The 19924-nt window shown below is 41.3% G+C and overlaps 1 protein-coding gene across 2 annotated transcripts in view; it reads right to left on the reverse strand.

Annotated features, from left to right (window-relative positions):
• Positions 1 to 19924, reverse strand: part of SLC25A13 (solute carrier family 25 member 13) — a 164750-nt gene that overhangs the window by 77050 nt on the left and 67776 nt on the right. Inside the window, exons 4-5 of one of the 2 annotated variants that reach the window (XM_059712379.1) lie at positions 17886 to 18001; positions 2979 to 3118 (exon numbers count right to left, since the gene is read on the reverse strand). In XM_059712379.1, the coding sequence (XP_059568362.1) occupies positions 2979 to 3118; positions 17886 to 18001 (256 nt within the window). The remainder of the gene's footprint in view (positions 1 to 2978; positions 3119 to 17885; positions 18002 to 19924) is intronic. The other variant, XM_059712380.1, reaches the window with a different exon arrangement.

The following is a 19924-nucleotide window of genomic DNA, read 5'->3' on the forward strand; positions in this document are numbered from 1 at the left end:
AGGCTTTACTTCAACACTACACTTTAGATGCGAAGTCTAAACAAGGTAAGTTTAGTTCAAAGAATATCAAATGTATCCACCACTTTATGAACTTTATAACCAAAATATAGAAAACAACACACCAACTCAGCGCTCGAGGGATGCCTGTGACCAGCACCGTCTCGGTGGGTGGGCAGCTGGTCCGGACGGTACACAGATGCACATGTGATGTCCTCACAGCCACATGGTGGCTTATCACAAAGTAAAACCTTTATTAACGGAAGAAAATAAAATCTGACCGTGCAGAGCATGGCACTGTCCAGCGACCACACAAGCATAGGTAACACACAAGAGTGTACGTATTCAAGTGGCTGAAGGTTCTACTTTCCAGAACCTTCAGTGGGATGGAGCAGCACTGTCTCTACGTACTGCCCAGACTCCTGAAGCCACAAGCACATCTCGGCTGCTCCTGTGGCTGCAGGTGACAGGTAGCAGCATGCACGGTGGCAGTTCTTTCACGTCTCCAGCAGCCGAGTGTCTGCTTTCCTGAGCCTGGCGCCAGCCAGGGAGCTGGTGCCTCTGTCTCCGAGCCCTGCCCTAGAGCAGCAGGGCGGGTGCATGCTTGACACAGCAAGAGTCTGAAACGTAGGAAATTGAGTTCACTTCTATCTGTAAGAAGTTCCCTGAATCCAGACAAAAGTTCAAAGGAGGCTAACAAAAACATTTAGTGTGTGTGTATGTGTGTGTGTGTGTGTGTGTGTGTGTGCGCGCGCGCGGCGGGGGGGGGGGGGGGTGACCCAAGGGCAGACATCAAAACTGGCATTCCGTTGGCATTCATATAAAGTCTATTATGATGCATCCCTTCCTTCCTTTCAATCTGGGCCTGGAGTGGAACATAAAAACAGGCCCTACCTGAGCTATTTGAACCTAGTAAAAGTTGAGCATGTGCATTTGGGCTACAAAGTCAAAACCATCCTAGGCAGGACACTGTGGGATGGGTCCACTCACCATTAGAGAGTGGAGTCAAAATCTAGTGAATGCCCTACACGGTGAAGCAGGAAACCTCATCAGTTATCCCTGAGTCATCTCGTCTTTGACTGACTTCTCCACATCTTGAGAAAGACCTAGACGCCGCTGGGAGTGGTAGACAGCCGACTCAGTGCAGCATAATTGATGCTTGCTTAAAGAAAAACGTGATCAGCCTTACTACTGCTAACATCCCATTAAGACTCAAAGTTAATTAGGCTGTATTCCATAAAGTCAATTTGAGGCTTTTGTCTCAATAGCATTATTGTAATTATTCCTCATCAAAATGAATACCCCCTCCAACTGCATGCCAGTGTCTTGTATACACAACAGAAAAAATCCAAGTTAAATTCCATTCTCCAACTGAGTTATTCACATAGGTTTATGTTGATATAGAACTGCCCATGGGGATTCATAGACATGGCCATGTTTTTTAAAGAATAATACAAAAGCAGGTTTAAGACATTGTGTTGTAAAGTTCCAAAAGCCAGGAAAATAAAAGCAGAGTAAACAGCATGACACCTTCATACATCATAACAACACCAGTGAAAGTCAAAATGAGAAGCACCTGTTACAGTCAACCTATTACATATGCTGGTGCCGAGGTATGGATGCCACAAAACGCTGACTGACTGAGCACAAGGCAGTGAGCCCCCGGGATCCTCCACCTCCACCTCCACCCCGCATCTGTTTCCACCCACTCCTCAGAAGGCTCTGACAAGGTCTCGGGCACACAAGAGAGGCAGGGACATCAGGGTTACCTGCTGCTGACATTACTACTGACAAAGAACAGAAGGTGGTTTCTCTGGCAAAATTTTTCCTCAAGACCTTGAATTTAACATAGCAAACAAATCCCATTAAATGCCTCTTACAAACTATTTCATTTAAAAGTCCTGGCCAGGTAGCTCAGTTTGTTAGAGTGTCGTCCCAATATGCTGAGGTTGTGGGTTTGATCCCCAGTCAAGGCATATACAGGAATCAACCAATGGATGCATAAATGAGTGGAACAACAAATCAACGTTTCTCTCTCTCTCTCTCTCTCTCTCTCTCTCTCTCTCTCAAAAAAAAAAAATCAATCAATAAAACACTTATAAAATATTACATTTAATAAAATATCAAATTTAATTGTTAGAAAAACAAAAAAAATGCCTAAAAATCCCAAAGAAAGAGTGGTTTATCATATAGACCCACAAGTAGGTAATGGTGTCTGGGGCTAAATGTTAATGTCATAGTTAAAACATTTTAAAAAGTATGCTTCAAAAGGAAAAGTACACTATAATCCTGTTTTCTTACTACTCTTCCTTTGGCATCATCAGGGGTCTAGTGATACGATCACATTGTGGGGGGGCGGGGGGTGGGTGGGAGCAGGAGTGACGAGGCCAGACACATCCTAGAGAAATGTCGACAACTCCTAGAGAAATGTTCAACCCTGGACATGGACAGCAGGTGCCCTTTCAACAGTGGTTCTCAAAGGAAGCACCTGAGAAGCTTGAAATGTCCTAATGCCCAGATTGTCTGCCTTCCCCCAAACCCCCCCACCCCAAATCAAACCAAATCTACTCTACTCTCTAGAGGTGGGGCCTAAGCAATGACAGTTTTAAAGCTCACCAGGTAACTCCAACATGCAGCCAAGTTCCAGACTCTGGGCCTTGTCTATGCAAGGCCTCAGATGAAACAATAGTACTGTTAGATGCTAATAAAGACATCTACCCATTTCTCAGGGGAAAATGAAGTATTGGTAAATAGCAGTGGAACTAATCATAGTCAAGAGTTGAAGTTTCAAGTTTGCCCCTTCTGACTTACATGATCTTTGATCAAATCACTTGATTTCCTGGAAAGGGCTCCCACCCAATCTGTAAGAGCCCATTCTACACCCTGCTGGAGAAATGTTTCCAGATGGGATGGTCTGGTCCAGAGTTCCAAATTAAACCAGGACCTCAGTTTCATTTATTTATTCTTTTCAAGAGACCCACCAGCAAGAACTGAGTGAATTCCGCATATGTCAGGCATCTCTTTCTTTCTTTCCCAAAATGTAGTTGCACAAATTCTGAATCCCAGTTAAATGGAATACGTTGATGAATTGTGGTCTGTTCAAAGACTTGTTTAACGTCCTCTGAAAAGAGAAAAGAAAGGTTGATTAAAACAAAGCCACTCAAGTTCGCCCTTATAAAATCTGCTATTAAATGGACATTGCTACTTTCTTCTTATAAAAGGTAACTCAACTCAACAAAAAACCACACAGATTATAAAACCATGGCAGAAATAAAAGTTGGAATCCTCATGGAATCTGTTAAAAAATCAAAGTTAATAATCCTACCATATAAAGGGGGGAAAACAACACACACATACACACACACACACACACACACCTGTAAAAGGCAGTAGGAAACTAAATCAAAGTAATAAACTATATATCTAATATCATAATCTCATATGTTTTGTTTCAACAAAAATTATTTTCTAGGCATAATGGATATAATTCAATCTTCAGTAGCAGGAAACATATACAAGGGTGGCCAAAACAGGTTTACAGTTGTAAGTACACAAAAAACAGAGTTTGTTCTTGTATTATTATTTATTAACTACTGTATTATTTATGTGTACTACAAGTATAAACCTACTTTTGCCCAGTCCTGTGCATATAGAAACACATATGACACTAAATACAGTCCTTTATCGAGTTATTGAAACGTTCTTGAGGATTTAGAAATCAGTTAGATAAATCTTAAAGCACATATTCAACAGCACTAAGACCTTTCTTGAACTTTAGAAATTTCCACTATTTATCAAGCCACGCTTGAAGACAAAGGTGGTGGGAGGAAAAGCCAGCAGCCCAATTTTTTAACTTCCCACGGCATACGTTTAGCTTGACAGAAGTTCTCAAATGGTTCAAATTATCCCATTTGAAGATGGGCTACCAAATGTGCCAGTGTTGACTCTTCACCTCTTTTTAGCCTCTACTACAAAACTGTAAGAGGACTGACAGAGAAAAGAAAACAACAATATGAAAAACCTTACTTTTCTAAAGCTTCATGTTTTTATTTGCTAGTCTCCTCCTCCTCCCCGCCCCTCTCTACCCGCTCCTACCACCTTCCCAAAAGTGTGTGTTTGGAGGTTAGAGAGAATACAGGTTATTATTATATTAATGAAATCTGTCCTGGCCTTCACATTGTCAAATATAACTACTAAACCTGCTTATTTTTATGAGTAAACTGTGCCTGATACCTTGTTTTTTACCTGTGTCTAAAATAAGAAAAAAGAGCAAAGTTCCTTAGTCCTATAAAGGATGCCAAAAACTTTGGCACATGTTTCCACTGTTTCCCCCAAATTTCCTATTTCTACCCCCATGACACCCACAAGATTTTATTCCATGAGTTTCAAGTTTCCAGAAAATTTTAAAGTCTTGCCATGAAGAAACAGTAGTGCCACCACCAGCTTTAAGGTTGGGTGTGTATTTGCACAGAGAAGGTAGTAAAAATCAGAATTATGCCAGGCATAAATTTTATGAAAGGTGGCAGAAAACCTCTGGCTGGCCCTGACAGCAAAATAAAAAGTTTTAAAGGGCAACCCTCAATTTCTTTGAATTTATTCTGTCTTCTCTACTTCTAGGGGGGAAAAGGAGATAGAACATAAGGAAAATGAAACGAATCAAGAATTGGAATTTTTTTACAAAAGGAAAGACTCCCTGAGGACCTGCAGAGATGGAGGGGTGGTCCTCAGTGAAAAGAATTAGGTAGAGGGAGACTCCACAAGTTTTCTTCGGCTCTAAAACACCTGAGAAGAAATTATCAAATTCAAATTCAAATTCAAATAATGGGTTCAGATTGTACTAAATAGTAGCCGATATTTTATAGGCTCTCGCACTGTGCCAGGTATTGTTCTCATGGCTATGAATGTGGAAGTCTTCAGTGGTAAAAATAGATATTAACTCAGATAATCTGTAGCTCCTGTCCAGTTATCAAATTCTATAGATCTATGTAAAGCAGGCTCAACAGAGGTTTAAGGAAGGCTCCCACAATCTTCTAATCTAGAACAATAAATTATCCAATGAGAATTGATGTTTCAATGACAAAGATGCAAAAGAAAAAACACAATTTTTTACACTGTAAATAAAATTTTACAGTACAAGAAAACATTAGAGAAATACTATACAAACCATAATGGCTTTCTGGCCATTTTTCTGCATTCCAGTGAAATAAATATTCCTTTCCCTCAAGCATCCTGATGAAATTAAGTGGTAATGTAATAATCATAGGGCAGCTGTCAAAAATGAGGTCCTTCCTTTCCATGAAGGAAAGTAACAGGAGGTATTAACCCACAGAAAGTAACAGAAGGTATTAAGGCTAGAGCCTTTTCCGCTATTCCACAGAGCTCTCCTCTCATGCAAATGTCAGCCTGAAGTACTGAAATGTAGTCACACTACAGGAGAGAGCAGTATGTAATCCCTAAAATAATCTCAACTCTACAAATTGTCAACCCTATAGAGCTGTACTGTTTAAGATTTCTCCATGCCTTGTGAGGCAATGAAAGGTAAGAATATGCCTCCTATCTTACAGTGGGAAAATCAGAAACAAATAAACCAAAATGGTTTGGAAATTCTGCTCTGTACTCGGGCTTCTGTGGAAAATTCCATGAGCTTTACCAAGAAAAACTCCAGGCGTCAACCTTAGGGCCATCCTATCACTAAACCTTTACCATTTCCTGACTTTTGCAAACATAACTTGTACTCCTGGAGAGAAAAGAGGAAATTCAAAGTGTTTTAGGTTTTCTTGGTAACTTACAGTTCAGTGTAACTATAACTATAACTCATAACTCACCTGCTGACAGCTTTCAAATAAGCATTACTTGGCAGATTTATCATTCACTTCAAAAGAATTAGAAGAAGGTCTCTCCTGGCCTAACACACAAGTTCTTAAAATCTTACCAGGTTGAGGTCACAGAGGCAAAGAAGCAAAACTGAATTAGCACTGGAATATGAATGAAGCACTGGATATATATTTTGGACATTCAAGGTCATATTTTTCATAGTTCACCGAATCCTACTTAAAGTAAAAACAAATTAGAATGCTTATCTCTTAAAGTATAATCATTGTTATTTCAGTCTGTGCCAAACAAATTATGTTTGGAAGGATTATAGGAAGTTCCCATAACATACCGATAATGGTGATATTATTTAAAGCAAGACTTCACCAAATAAGCTCAAGGATTCTTTGAGTTTATTTGTGGGACTTTGCTTTCTCTACAAATGTTTTGAGCCTAAAAGTCTGCTGTATTTTTCTTTCTCAGTGACAAAAAGACAACTACAAAGTGACAACTTTTCTTTCCTAAATATAACCTCAAAGTCAACTAATTTCCCCCAAGTTAATAAATTTCCCAGGCTACAGAGTACAGTTGTAGAAGAAAGGTTGTTATTTTTAAAAGCTGGTTGCAGATGACATGATCTTATATATAGAAAGCCCCAAGGAATCCACTAAAAAACTATCCAATGAGTCCAGCAAGATTGAAGGATACAAGATCAATATATAAAAATCAATTGTGTTCCCATACACTAAAAATAAGCAACCCAAAAAATGAAATTAAGAAAACAATTTCATTTCCAATAGCCTCACAAAGAATAAAATACTTAGGGATAAATTTAACAAATGATATGCTAAACGTATTCTCTAAACAACTATAAAATACCTTTAAAAGAAATTAATGAAGACCCAAGTAAATAGAAAGACATTTCATGCTCATAGATTGGAAGACTTAATACTGTTGAAATGGAAATACTCCCCAAAGTGATCTATAGGTTCAGTATAATCCTTATCAAAATTCAAGCTGGCTTCTTTGCAGAAATTGACAAGCTGATCCTAAAATTCATATGGGACCCGGAATAACCAAAACAATCTTGAAAAAAAATAACAAAGTTGTATTTCAAATTTATTACAAAGCTATAGTAATCAAGACTGTATGGTACTGGCATAAAGACAGACATATAGACAAATGCAACAGAATTGGGAGTCAAGAAATAAAACCTTGCACTTATGGTCTATTGGTTTTCATAAAGGCTGACAAGACAATTCCTAGGGAAAGATTAGTCTTTTCAGCAAATGGTGCTGGGACAACTGGATATCACACGCAGAAGAAAAAAGTTAGAACCCTACCTTACACCACATATAAAAGCTAACCCAAAATGAAGCAAAGACCCAAACATAAAGAGGTTAAACTATGATATTCTTAGAGGAAAAAAAACAAACAAAAATCTTTGTACTCCAGATTAGAAAATGGTTTCTTAGAGATGCCACCAAAAACACAAGCAACGGAGGAAAATAACAGGAAAATTAGACTTCAAAATTTAAAACTTCTGTATTCAACAAAAGTGAAAAAACAGACTACAGAATTGGAGAAAATTTTTGCAAATCATATTATCTGATAAAGAACTCTGGAACATATCAGTAACTATCACAACTCAATAAAAAAAGAAAAATCACCCAATTTTAAAAATAGGCAAAAGATTTGAGTACAGTGGGGCCTTGACTTACGAGTTTAATTCGTTCCGTGACGGAGCTCCTAACTCAAATTACTCGTATGTCAAATCAACAGTGAACGAGTGAGACACGTGATGCTGGGCTGATGTTGTGGCATTCACTGTGACGTTCGCTGCACCAACTAGCGGTGGGGTATCTGAAGCTGGCTCGTAACCCAAATTTTAGCTCGCAACTCAAAGCAAAAAATCGGCCGAGAGATGGCTCGTATCTCAAAAAACTCGTTAGTCGGGACACTCGTAAGTCAAGACCCCACTGTAGATATTTTTCTTTTCTTTTTTTGTTAATCCTCACCCAAGGTTATTTTTTTCCATTGATTGATTGATTGATTGATTGATTGATTTTTATTGGCATTTATTTATTTATTTATTTGAGAGAGAGAGAGAGAGAGAGAGAGTGGAAAGGAGGGGGAGGGAAGAAAGAGAGAGAGAGGACAGAGAGAAACATTGATGTGAGAGAGACACATGGATTGGTTGCCTCCCACACATGCCCCATCCGGGGCTGGGGATTGAATCTGCAACCCAGGTATGTGCCCTTGATCGGGAACTGAACCCATGACCCTTAGGTGCATGAGTTGATGCTCTAACCACTAAGTAATGCCTGCCAGGGCTGGAGTAGCTATTCCTAAAAAAAAAACACCCACATATACAAATGGTCAATAAACATATGACAAGATGCTTGATATTATGAGCCATTAAGAAAATGTAAATTAAAACCACAACGAGATACCACTTAACCTCCACTAATAATAAATGTGTGGGTGAGGATATGAAAAAACGGAAACCCCTACACACTGCTGGTGGGAATGGAAAATGATGCAGCTACTTTGGAACAGTTTAGCAGTTCTTCAAAAAGTTAAACAGTTACCATATGACTTAGCAATTCTACTTCTAGCTATATATCCAAAAGAAATGAAAATATAAGCCCATCCAAAAGCTTGTGCACAAATGTTCATAGCAGCATTCATAGAAACAATCCAATGTCCACTAACTGAAGGATGGATAAACAAAATGTGATAATTATCCATAGCAATGAAATATTATTAATAAAAAGGAATATGGTACTGTTACATGTGACAACATGAGTGAACCTTGAAAACATTATGCTAAGAAGCCAGTCACAAAAGATCACCCACTGTATTATTCCATTTATATGAAACTAGAGGCCCAATGCACGAAAATTCGTGCAAGAGTAGGCTTTTCTTCCCCCGGTTGCCGGCACCTGCTTCCCTCTGGCACCTGGGACCCAGGCTTTGCTCTGGCTGCTGATGGCAGGCGCCCGGGACCCGGGCTGCTTCACTCTGGCCCTGGTTTCATCTGGAATGACACCGGAAGGACGTTTGGTCTAATTAGCATATTGACCTTTTATTACCCTTTTATTATTATAGATTATTATTATAGATGTCCAGAATAGGCAAGTCCATAGAGACAGAAGGTAAATTAGTGATTGCCTAAGACTGTTCTAAAACTGACTGTGGTGATGGTTGCACAAATCTGCGAATATACAAAAACCCACTAAATTATACTTTAAATGAGTGCAATGAAGCTACTTTTAAAAAACCCGCAACTGTCAGCTCTGCCTCTTACTAATGAGTGACATCAGGCAAATTACCTATACTGACTCAAATTATCTACTTAATCTGCAAAGAGGGAATAAAATATGTATCTTCGAGGGTTGTCCTATGGCTAAGCATGTCTAGCACAGTGTTATAAAACATAGTAGGTGACCATTAAAATGGTAAAACTCCAAAATCTAAAGTCTTAATTTTAATCAAAGATGTTTTCCAGGAACTAAATATTTATGAATGATATAAAGAAGAATCAGGCACAGTGTGATTTGGAAATATCATAGTTTATACGTTTCTCAAAAAGCAATAATTTTCCTCAAATATTTAAAATCCACCCTTCTCTTGACTCATATATTAAAATTTTGAATAACAAGTGATTTGAAAAACTAAGTAATTTTCTATTATGATCCTGAAAGTATGAAATTAAAAAAGATTAAGAACCTCCACTCTTTACTTTGAAGATCTTTCAGATAACTAGAAATATTTAATTGGCAAATTACTTGCATATGCCATTAAGTGGTTAGACTGAATTTGTTTTTACAAATTCTATGGGCTCTTATTCCTTAGCCTCCACCACACTGTAATCTGAAATCATCAAGGTCTTCACTTATGCAAATTTTAACTTTCTACATTTTTGTTTCCATACAGAATAAGGAAATTAATGTGCTTTAATTTCCCAAAGATTCACTTTTTGAAGCTGCAAATCAATGAAAAGTTTCCCATTAAAATAAAAAAGGTTTTCATCAAGCTACATTATTTCAAACCTGCACCATAATCTATCTCTCTCTCTCTCTCTCTCTCTCTCTCTCTCTCTCTCTCTCTCTCTCTCTCTTCTCTCTCTCGGATCCTAAAATGTGCATCCTATATAATAAAAGGCTAATATGCAAATTGTCCCCTCGACGGGGAGTTTGATCAAGATTTCAACCAGGAGTTCGACCAGGGGACGGGGCTGGCCAACCACCCATGGCCCCTCCCCCTGGCTGTCCCTGCCCCCGATTGCCCCCCTAGCCCTTATTGGGGGCGGGGCTAGCCAGAAATCTACCCACAGTCTCTCCCCCCACCTGGCCTGATCGGGGCAGGCCAGCAGGACCCCACCCGTGCACGAATTCGTGCACTGGGCCTCTGGTTAATACATAAACACAAAAAGGATGTTTCTGTTAAACCCGAAAGCAGTGGCTTTGGAGGCAAAGGGAGAGCGGCTGGACGGCCACACTTTATCTCAGCAGCTTCACTGGGGGCCTTCTCCAGTGTGTGCTCAATCCTCCCAGAAAGTTGTGGTTTCGCTCTCAGGGCACTAATATTCCACCCTGCTGATGTGGTTAACAACAGCTTAGGCGGCCATCGTCTTTTAAGCAGGGAGCAAAGACAAATTGTTGAATTCCTGAGTTAAATGACATAATGGAGTAAGTGGATGCAGACCTATCTCTGCTGCCCCAGGCTCCCATAGCAAGGTTGCCATTTCAAACCCTTTTGACAAGTGCCTTTTTATATTAATCACAGTTAAGGGTCTGAAGAGGACAGAAGTGTTCTGGCTACAATTCAGACTCGCGCAAGGAAGTTCTAGGGGGAAAATGGGTGCCATTAAAACAGCGTAAGGACAGAACAAGTACTTTGCACGCGCAGCTCTTCTCATTAAAATGAGTTCGCGCTGAGCCGCTGTACACTTTCTATTATTCTGATTCTGAGCATGTAAGTACAGTGGTGGAAAGTATCTTTCAAAAAACAAGCCCACACTGAATATTATATTAAAGTGATAGGGGATGTCGGCACAGGTAAAATTTAGGGCTAATTGAAAACTTCAAGTTCTGAACTAAGAGAGTGATGGGACTGCCCTGACATGAGTTCATGTGACACCCTAGAAAAGAACACTGTCCTTCTAGTAGCGCCAGCAGACAACGTTGTGATTCCTACAAAACCAGTCACCTTCCCATCTGTGGGCCTGTTCCCACATCCGAGGAAGAAAGCTGTGAACTACACACCAGCCATTGTTCAATTGCAGGGTGAACCCCATCCCCAGGCACAGCTCCTTCAAAACACCTTCCCAAGCCCCACAACCAAAGATTCTGATTCCGCGGATCTGAGACGGAGCCAGGGAGTCCACAGTTGTCATGAACACTCCCCCTCGCTATCAAGGAGAACCCACAGCCTGCCATCCAGATAAGAATCCTTCCTATTCTAAAACCTGATGGACCTATAAACCCTCAAGATGAACACACTACTGAAGTCATAGTAGTGAATGTTGGTTAACAACAACAGAAAAAGTTAAAGGCTGGCTGGGATTGGGCATTTGTTATTAATCTCTGCCCCACGCCATCACCTAAACCAGTGGTTCTCAACCTTCCTAATGCCGCGACCCTTTAATACAGTTCCTCATGTTTTGGTGACCTCCAATTTCATTGTTACAAATTGAACATAATTAAAGCATAGTGATTAATCACAAAAACAATATGTAATTATATATGTGTTTTCCCATGGTCTTAGGCGACCCCTATGAAAGGGTCGTTCAACCCCCAAAGGGGTCGCGACCCTCCGGTTGAGAACCGCTGACTAAACCAGGAGCAACAGAGGCCAACCGAGATGTTTTCATCTGCTAGAAAAAGTCATTTCCAAACGGACAGAATAAATCATTAGCAGTCTTTCAAAACATCAAAAGTAGGTCAGTGAAAACGGCGCGTGGAGGCATAGAGCCGACTGTGGTCACCCTCCGGGTGGGTGCCCTGGCTTTAACCATTGGCTGTGTTAATCGCTCTTGAAGGGTAGTTCCCCGCCATGAGAGAAGTCCACAACCAAAAAGCTCCAGCACTTTGAAATGCTTAAAGGGGTACAAAGAATCCAAAGTCATCCTCTAAATGCAAACATACTATCTATATTGCTTAAAAAATGAAGCAATGCTAGTTTCCTTAGATGGATGTTATAAAATGGAATTTTCTTGCAAAAGCTTTAACATACATTTCACCCACCTTAAATGCTTTCAAGAGCAGAGGTACCACAAACATATACCCACAGTGATCCCATATTAGTGTAAAACTGTTTTATTTCAATTAAAATGTCTAACTATCCACCTCCAACATACACCTAAACTGTAATTTTCTCTGAGAACGTGCAGTATGCGCTTGATTTTGTTTCCTTGATGGACCTATCAGAGCAAAAACTGCCTCGCCACTGTTGGAAGAAATCAGTCATTAGCAGCAAGATTACAGCAAATTTTCCAATTTAGAAAAACCGTATTTTTATCTCTCTCTCTCACACGGAAAGAATAATGGTATAATTTGACTATTTTTAAGTGAGCAGTACAGTTTAAAATAGTCACATTTTCCCAGTGCCTCAAGCTTTAGGATTTACTGTTAGCTTTGTGTTCTCCATGTCTTCTTTCCTTATTGCAAATTCTCTTCTCCTTTCATCTACACACACACACACACACACACACACACACACACACACACACACACGGGAAGAAGCCCCCAGTCCGGCCTCTCCACACTGGCAGTCTTCTGAGGAGAGGGTAACTTTCAGCCGTCGTTAACTAAGGAGGGGCTTCCAGGGCAATGGAGACTTCCTCTCCAGTTGACATCCCACCTTCTCCACAGGCCTCCTCCACCCCAGCCCAGTCCCTGTTTTTAAAGTGGAGTGGTGAAGTAGGAAAAGGGACAATATTTTAGCCATTTGAAGCATGGGCGATTTTCAAATTATCCCACCAACTGGAAGTGCTCTCTGATACTACTATCTTGCAAAATTGAAGCCATTATGGTCAATCGTGCAAATCCGTATTTAGCTTTTCGTAAACAGAGGGTTTTTGACCCGATGAATTGGAACAGCTTCTCAAGAGCCTAGGGATCTCAGGCGAGACCCTCAGTACCAGGGCACGCCACAACCTTTATCAGCGTAGAGGTCATTTACTTCCAAAAGCACACTGTTCTCACCCAGGAGTCTTAATCTCCATTGGAATGTGGGTAAGAAGATATACTCAGGTCCCAAAATTATATAAATTACCGGGCAATGATACCACATTAACACATTTGTGTGTGTGTGAAACACTAAATCAGAATCAATATTAACAACAACAAAAATTCCCCCCAATAATGCTCCTTAACCCATTTCCCCCCTAAGTTATCTTTTTGAATAGTATTTCATTTTCCAAGACTCTTTACAAAGATAAGAAATAAATTACCCTCTTTCCGGTGAGCTTAAAAAATTACGACTAATGTTCTGTCTTCTTCTATTCCAATACTTATATTCCTCTAGCTTTTTAATTTATTATTAAATCTGGGTGCTTACCTTCAAAACTTCTCATTTCCATACTTTTAGCTCTCATCATTTTCTGCAACTTGAACCAAAACGACTGAAGTGGGTTGTTTCCACATATTTCCTCCTGCCATCTAGCCTGTCCCTTTTCCCAGAGCATACCAAGTTCACTTCCATCACAGCAGGTGTTCCTGGACAAAAATCTAACTGTGAACCCAGAATGGGACCCTCCGCTTTGGAAAACAGCTTGGCAGTATCTACTGAAACTAAATGTACACATTTTTCTATGACCTAGCAATTCTACTCCTAGAAATGCCTACACACACATACACACAGCCACACACACACAGACACACACCAAATCTATGTATGTATAAGCACATTATTTGCAGGAGCCAAACTAGAAATGTGCAAATGTCTATCAACATTTAGAAAGAGTAAATAAGGAAAAGTTTACACAATGGAATACTATATACAGCAAACAAAAAACAACAACAAAGTAAAAATACAAAAAAGACCTGGATGAATATCACAAATAAAACTTAAGCAAAAGAAGTAGGAATAAAAGGGTACATGCTATCTCAAGGTCATTTACAAATATCAGGAATCAAAACAAGAAAACATGGTAAGAACCAGACTGTTAGAAGTATGTTTTGCCTCAAAGGAAACAGAACACAATGATCTAGGTCCGTGTTCGGCAAACTGCGGCTCACGAGCCACATGCGGCTTTTTGGCCCCTTGAGTGTGGCTCTTCCTAAGCCTTAGGTAAGTTAATAACAATGTACCTACCTATATAGTTTAAGTTTAAAAAATTTGGCTCTCAAAGAAATTTCAATCGTTGTACTGTTGATATTTGGCTCTGTTGACTAATGAGTTTGCCGACCACTGATCTAGGTCAAAGGAACAAAACTGAGGGAATGAAGATCTTTTCATTGTAGCAAACACAGGGAGTGGGCTAGGCATGGAAAGGTGGTGAACATAAACAAGGCCTCAGAGAAAACAGGAACAAGTTCCCTGAAATGGGACACTGGGGGGTCTCTCCCTCGCTCCAACTGACTTTTGTTTGCTGAGCATTGGGATATGAGTAGTGGGAGCACTAACACTCCGGGCTTGTAGACCAACACTGATGCTTGCTGTGCTTAGTGAGCCAGCCCTGCTTCAGACAAGCTCTAACGAGAAAATCCACTATGTAGACAGATGAAAGTGTTACTGCGCTCCTCTGGGTGAAATGCAAGGCTCGGAGGCCAGGCTGGGAGGCACCGAAAATCTGCAGCTGCACGCCAGCCTTCCCTACAGCCCACAGGAAGGCCCCAGATGACCCTCTTAGAGTGAGAAAACCATGCTCACCCCATGACCCCCAATGACTGAGCCAATCTGAGAGGTAAAAAAAAAGGGGCCTTTCCTCTCTCACCACTCCATGCTCAACCCGCCCAAAGACACACACTCAGGTAGACAGCCTTCAGAAATACAAAAGGCTCATTCTTGGGTGAAGGACTGACAAGGGCTAAGGAAGTAACCAGAGATAGAGTGAGTGACAGTGCTTGTATCTCAAACAGCCTCATATGGACAGACAGACATGTCATAGACTGAGGATCTCTTCATACTGGGGGTCGATGAGACCAGGATTGACTAAGTCCTCTTTTCGGCCCAACATATTAATTGCTAGATTCTTCTAAAAGGTACCTGCTGTCAAAACACTCCTTAGGCTCCCCCCAAGTCCCATGACTTTGTTTACCTGTCAAAAGCCTGTTACCCACAGCACCCACCTCCAGGATGACTCTGCCCTACCTTATGAAAAGTGTTGAAGGTCAGCTGTTATTCTGGAATTGGATGGTCATTTGGGTATCTTCTTTGTACTACTCACAGCACTTTCAGTTAATCCTACATAGAGATTAAGATCTCAAAAAAGCCCAGGGCACATTTGATGACACCCACAGGGCGAGGATCCCATCAGCTCACTGTAAATGGATACAGAGTGTACCCTGCTATCTTTCTGTGCGAGGCTGACTGTGAAACAAGTTACCTGTGGAAGGCACAGTACTGGAGAGGGCTGCGCTTTCTTCTCCAATAACCATATGCAACAAATGAAGTGACTAGAATCCTACATCCTTGGGAGCCCCAATTCCTTACTTCAATCTCTTATGCCTTCAGAGATGAGGCAGGGTACAACCCAGAACAGGTGGTAAGCAAATTACTGGTTAATGGCTAGGGGATAAACAGCAAGTTAAAAATAAAGGGGGTGGCGGGAGGGGGTGGGGGGTGCCCTGGACAGTTGCTCAGTGGTTAGAGTGTAGGCTCACCAACCGAAGTGCCTCAGGCTGGATTCCCAGTTAAGGCTCAATCCCTGCCCTGGTCGGGGTGTGAAGGGGAGGCAACCAATCGATGTGTCTCTCTCACATCTATGTATATCTCTCTCTTCCCCCCACACTTCCCTCCCCTCCATTCTCTTAAAAAAAAATCAATGGAAAAAGTATCCTAGGATGAGGATAAAAAATAAAAATAAAGAAATAAAGGTGGGCAAGAAGAGAAGGGAGCAGAGGAGAGGGGGTAGGAAGGAGCAGAAGAGGAAGAGGAGGAGGAGGAGAAAGTAGACCTGTCCTTGTTCTCGCAAGTTATTTCTTTTAGTGATATTATTTTATAAAGGCCTTTGTTTTCCAGATAGCACCTTCATATGAGTAGATATTTTCATCATTACGTAGACCTGTAAGTAGGTTATTACAGATGAGCAAAATGAAGCTCAGAATGTTGAAATGACCTGCCCATCAACAAACCACTAGTGAGAGGCAGAAACCCTGGCACTGGTGAAAGTCCTTTGTTTCTTTCCTCCACCAGCTGGTGGTGTGGCTGGTGGCAGCAACGTCCCTTGGCACTTCATGCCGGGAAGGGAAGATCGGTCACAGTGAAGGAAAACATCTGAAGTCCGTTTCTCAGTCCCCAGTCTCAACCCCGCTGCTCTCTCCCTCCAGATCTGCTGCAGAAGGAGGAAGACGGAGAACACACCTATGCTCCACACACTCAAACTCACAGGCTCGCCTTGTGTATCCCCAGGAAAACGCCCTCATGACATGTTCCCCAAACTGGCTTCCACTGGGTACATCAATGCCACCATGAGCTGGCTGCTCGTTTATTACTTAAAGATTTCAGTGGGGACATTTTTCATTGGTGTTCCACTGAGAAGTTGTGGTTACAGCGATGCTAAGAGGAATTAGGTGATGAAAAACAAAACAAAACAAAAAACCTAAACTTATTCAAGGGATTTTTAAATATTAAGTAATCCTCAGGAAGTGTTCATGGAAAGCATATGAGCTTCCAGATTATATGAAACAAAAACAGGCAAATACATGTATTTTGTCTCTGCCCTCGCGTATTGAGCCTTAAGTAACTGTCATGTCAAATGAACATGGAACAGTGGGTGGGAGAGGGGGCAGGCTGCTGGGATAAATCTATTATACTTCTTACCTATACTGAGTGTAGTTATCTTCGATTCCAATAAGGAAAAGGAAGACTGGAGAGGATAATTAACTTAGCTCAGAGGCAAAAGTGGCAGAGTTGGAGGAGGCTAAGTTTCTCCAGTTCCAGAACCATCCCAGAACCATTCCAGAATGGATGGTGTTCTATTACACCATCTGTAGTTCCTACCATTTCTCATAATCCATCCAGTAGGACAAGCCCAAGAGGTCTAAGTGCACTGGAAACTATGAATAAAGACCTTAAAAATGGGCGCATTAACCATCTCCCCTGAATGCACAATCCATATGCCCCAAAGGGCTCCCAAACTCTTCACGGGCACTGCTGTGTATGACGGTTCACATGCACAGACACCCTATGCCGGACACCCCCGAGTCCAGGGAAACGCAGTGCTCTTGGTCAAATCTGGCTTCGGTGGGCTGTTTCTTTTAGAAAAGAACTGACTACTGCCCCAGTCACTTCCTGGTCTTCCCTTTCTTCTAATACTTCAAAGACTTCAGGGTTTTCTGCGGCTTTGCAGCTAATCCAGGAAGATGGTTCTGCCTTTCAGAACAAAGACAGCAGCAGCACAGTAGGCGCTGCCCGCCCAGCTGTGGGGGGAACGTGCTGTTTAGAAGAACAGGGTTCTCCGGGTACTACCATCCTGTGCAGCACCTCTGGCCTGAAGCTACCCCCTCATGACAAGGTGAGGACAGGAAGTCGTGGGGACAGGAGTACCTTCTGTTCTTGGGCAGTTGATGAACTTCCTAATTCTGTCAGTGGAAAGAAAGCAGTGCTGACTGTGAAGATATGAACAGAAGTCCCGTCTAGCTCTCATGCTCTACGACTCTGGGAAAAAGTCCTGCCATATCCTAACTCACCTTAAAACGAAACCAGAGCATCAAACTACTAAGCCAGAAACTTAGCTTCTCAAGCAGGGAGACAGTTAAACTGCAGCCCCCAAACACTGATAGCTTTGCAAAAAGGGATATGCTAATTTCTTAAAAGCACTTCCATGCATTCCGTTCCATGGGGAAAAAAGAGCAGCTCACACACGCCTGCACTTGCTTAGGTGTGCACACACTCACGCCCCTTACCAAACGTCACTTCTCCTTTGCCAGCTTTGTCAAACAGCTGAAAGGCCACCATGAACAAAGCATCCGGGGCGCACAGGACAGATTCAAATGCTACAAATTCTTGAAAGGATATTAATCTGCAACACAAAACAAGCACAAAGCATAAAGTCAGTAGCCTGCAGAAAACAAAAGCATGCGCAAATATGTACTAAGGAAAAAAAATAAAATTCAAAGCTAAAAACACTTAGCATTTCTTTTTACATACAGTGGACTGAAATGACAATGTACAGAATCTAAAAGGGGCGACAGGTTTTGAAGATATGGTGACACATTATAGATGCATTATAATTTCAAATGTAACTTTTCCCCAACATATCACTTTTGTTTCAGGCATAGTGTTGGATTCCAGAATTGAAGCTCGGATACTTAGATGAAGATGTGATTGTACAACAGCAAATAGAGCAACTCTGTAATTAATTAATGATTTCTTTATACACTATGGAAGAATGCTTCACAGAGATTCATTCATTATTGACGCCTACTGACCCGTGTGGATTAAACTAGAGATGATAGTGGCAAAGGGGGAAGAACACAGATAAATCAGACATAGAATGTGACAGGGAGGAACCTGTCAGGTAGATATAATACTAACGTAGAAATAGTATTCAGGAAAGACAAATCGTAAGACAGAGACCAGCGTGAAAGCAGAATTCTGGTAAGAAATCAAAGAAGGCTGTGTTGCAGAAATAGAATGTGAGCTGCACCTGGAAAATGAGTGAAATTCAGGTATGCAGTCATGGGCGCAAAAGGGAGGGTATTTCTGCCCCGGCCATTGTTGCTCAGTGGTTGAGCATTGACCTATGAACCAGGAGGTCACAGTTCAATTCTGGTCAGGGCACATGACCAGGTTGCGGGCTCGATCCCCAGTGTGGAGTGTGCAGGAGGCAGCTGATCAATGACTCTCTCCATCACTGATGTTTCTATCTCTCTCTCCCTCTCCTTTCCTCTCTGAAATCAATAAAAATATATTTTTTAAAAAGGGAGGTACTTTCAGCAGGAGGCATGCCTGCAACAAGGCAGGTGCAAGAAAGCTGGGCATGTACAAGGAGAATGGTGAGAAACGGACTGGGTCTGTGTGATGGGGTGCATTAAAGAGGACACTGTAAAATGAGACGAGAAGTATAAGACCAGAGATGTGCCTGAAGACAAGTACAGGAGTGACTGAAAGTTTCTGAGCAAGGTCATGCCATGATCAAATTTATCGGGTAAGAAGAGCATGACAGGCCAGGGGTGCTTCGACTTTCAAGAGGTAAACAAAGCCACAAAATCTTTTCTAAAAATGTTCTTTGCCACTATTTTATATTTTAAATATCCAACTATGTCAATGGTACATTAAAACAGTCCAAGTTTCTGGATGCTAATAGAGGGGAGAAGAAATCAGGAGCCCGTTCTTATGTTTCACGGAATATTTAATTACTTCTAAACATCTGATAGAGCATATTTTATACAATGTCATACAAAGCTACCTTAGCTGTTCCCAGAAATGTCACCTGGTTTATAACAATGTCACAAAGAAAGGAGAAACTTGTGGTGGGTTCCAATACACTATCTCCGTCATTCACCGCCCAAAACCATCCTTACAAGTGCATAGGAACATTCAAGAGTAACACATGTTACAGAAGAATACATGCCCAGAACGTCTCATCCTCTACTACACAGTCCGTCCCACTGAGAATCTATGCTCCAGATCAGAGGGGGAGGGAAGCTAATTCGAGTCAAACCTTCCTGATTGGCCCAAAGGAGCTTATAACCTGTGGGGGAAGGAGAGGAAGTCATGTGCATATATATCCACCAGAATGCAAGAGCCGAGGGTCACAGTAAAAGAAATAAAACCACCAAAGGGCACAAAAGAAGGAGATTTATTTTGCCTAGAAGTGGGCAGTGCTTCATAGAGGTCTGGCATTTAAAGGAGACATTTTAAAGCTGACAAGATCTCAGAGTTCATCTACTTCAACCTCCTCGTTTTGCTTTTGAGAAAACTGGAACTTAATGACCAGTAT

The sequence above is a fragment of the Myotis daubentonii genome, chromosome 10, assembly GCF_963259705.1.
Source record: "Myotis daubentonii chromosome 10, mMyoDau2.1, whole genome shotgun sequence".
NCBI lineage: Eukaryota > Metazoa > Chordata > Mammalia > Chiroptera > Vespertilionidae > Myotis > Myotis daubentonii.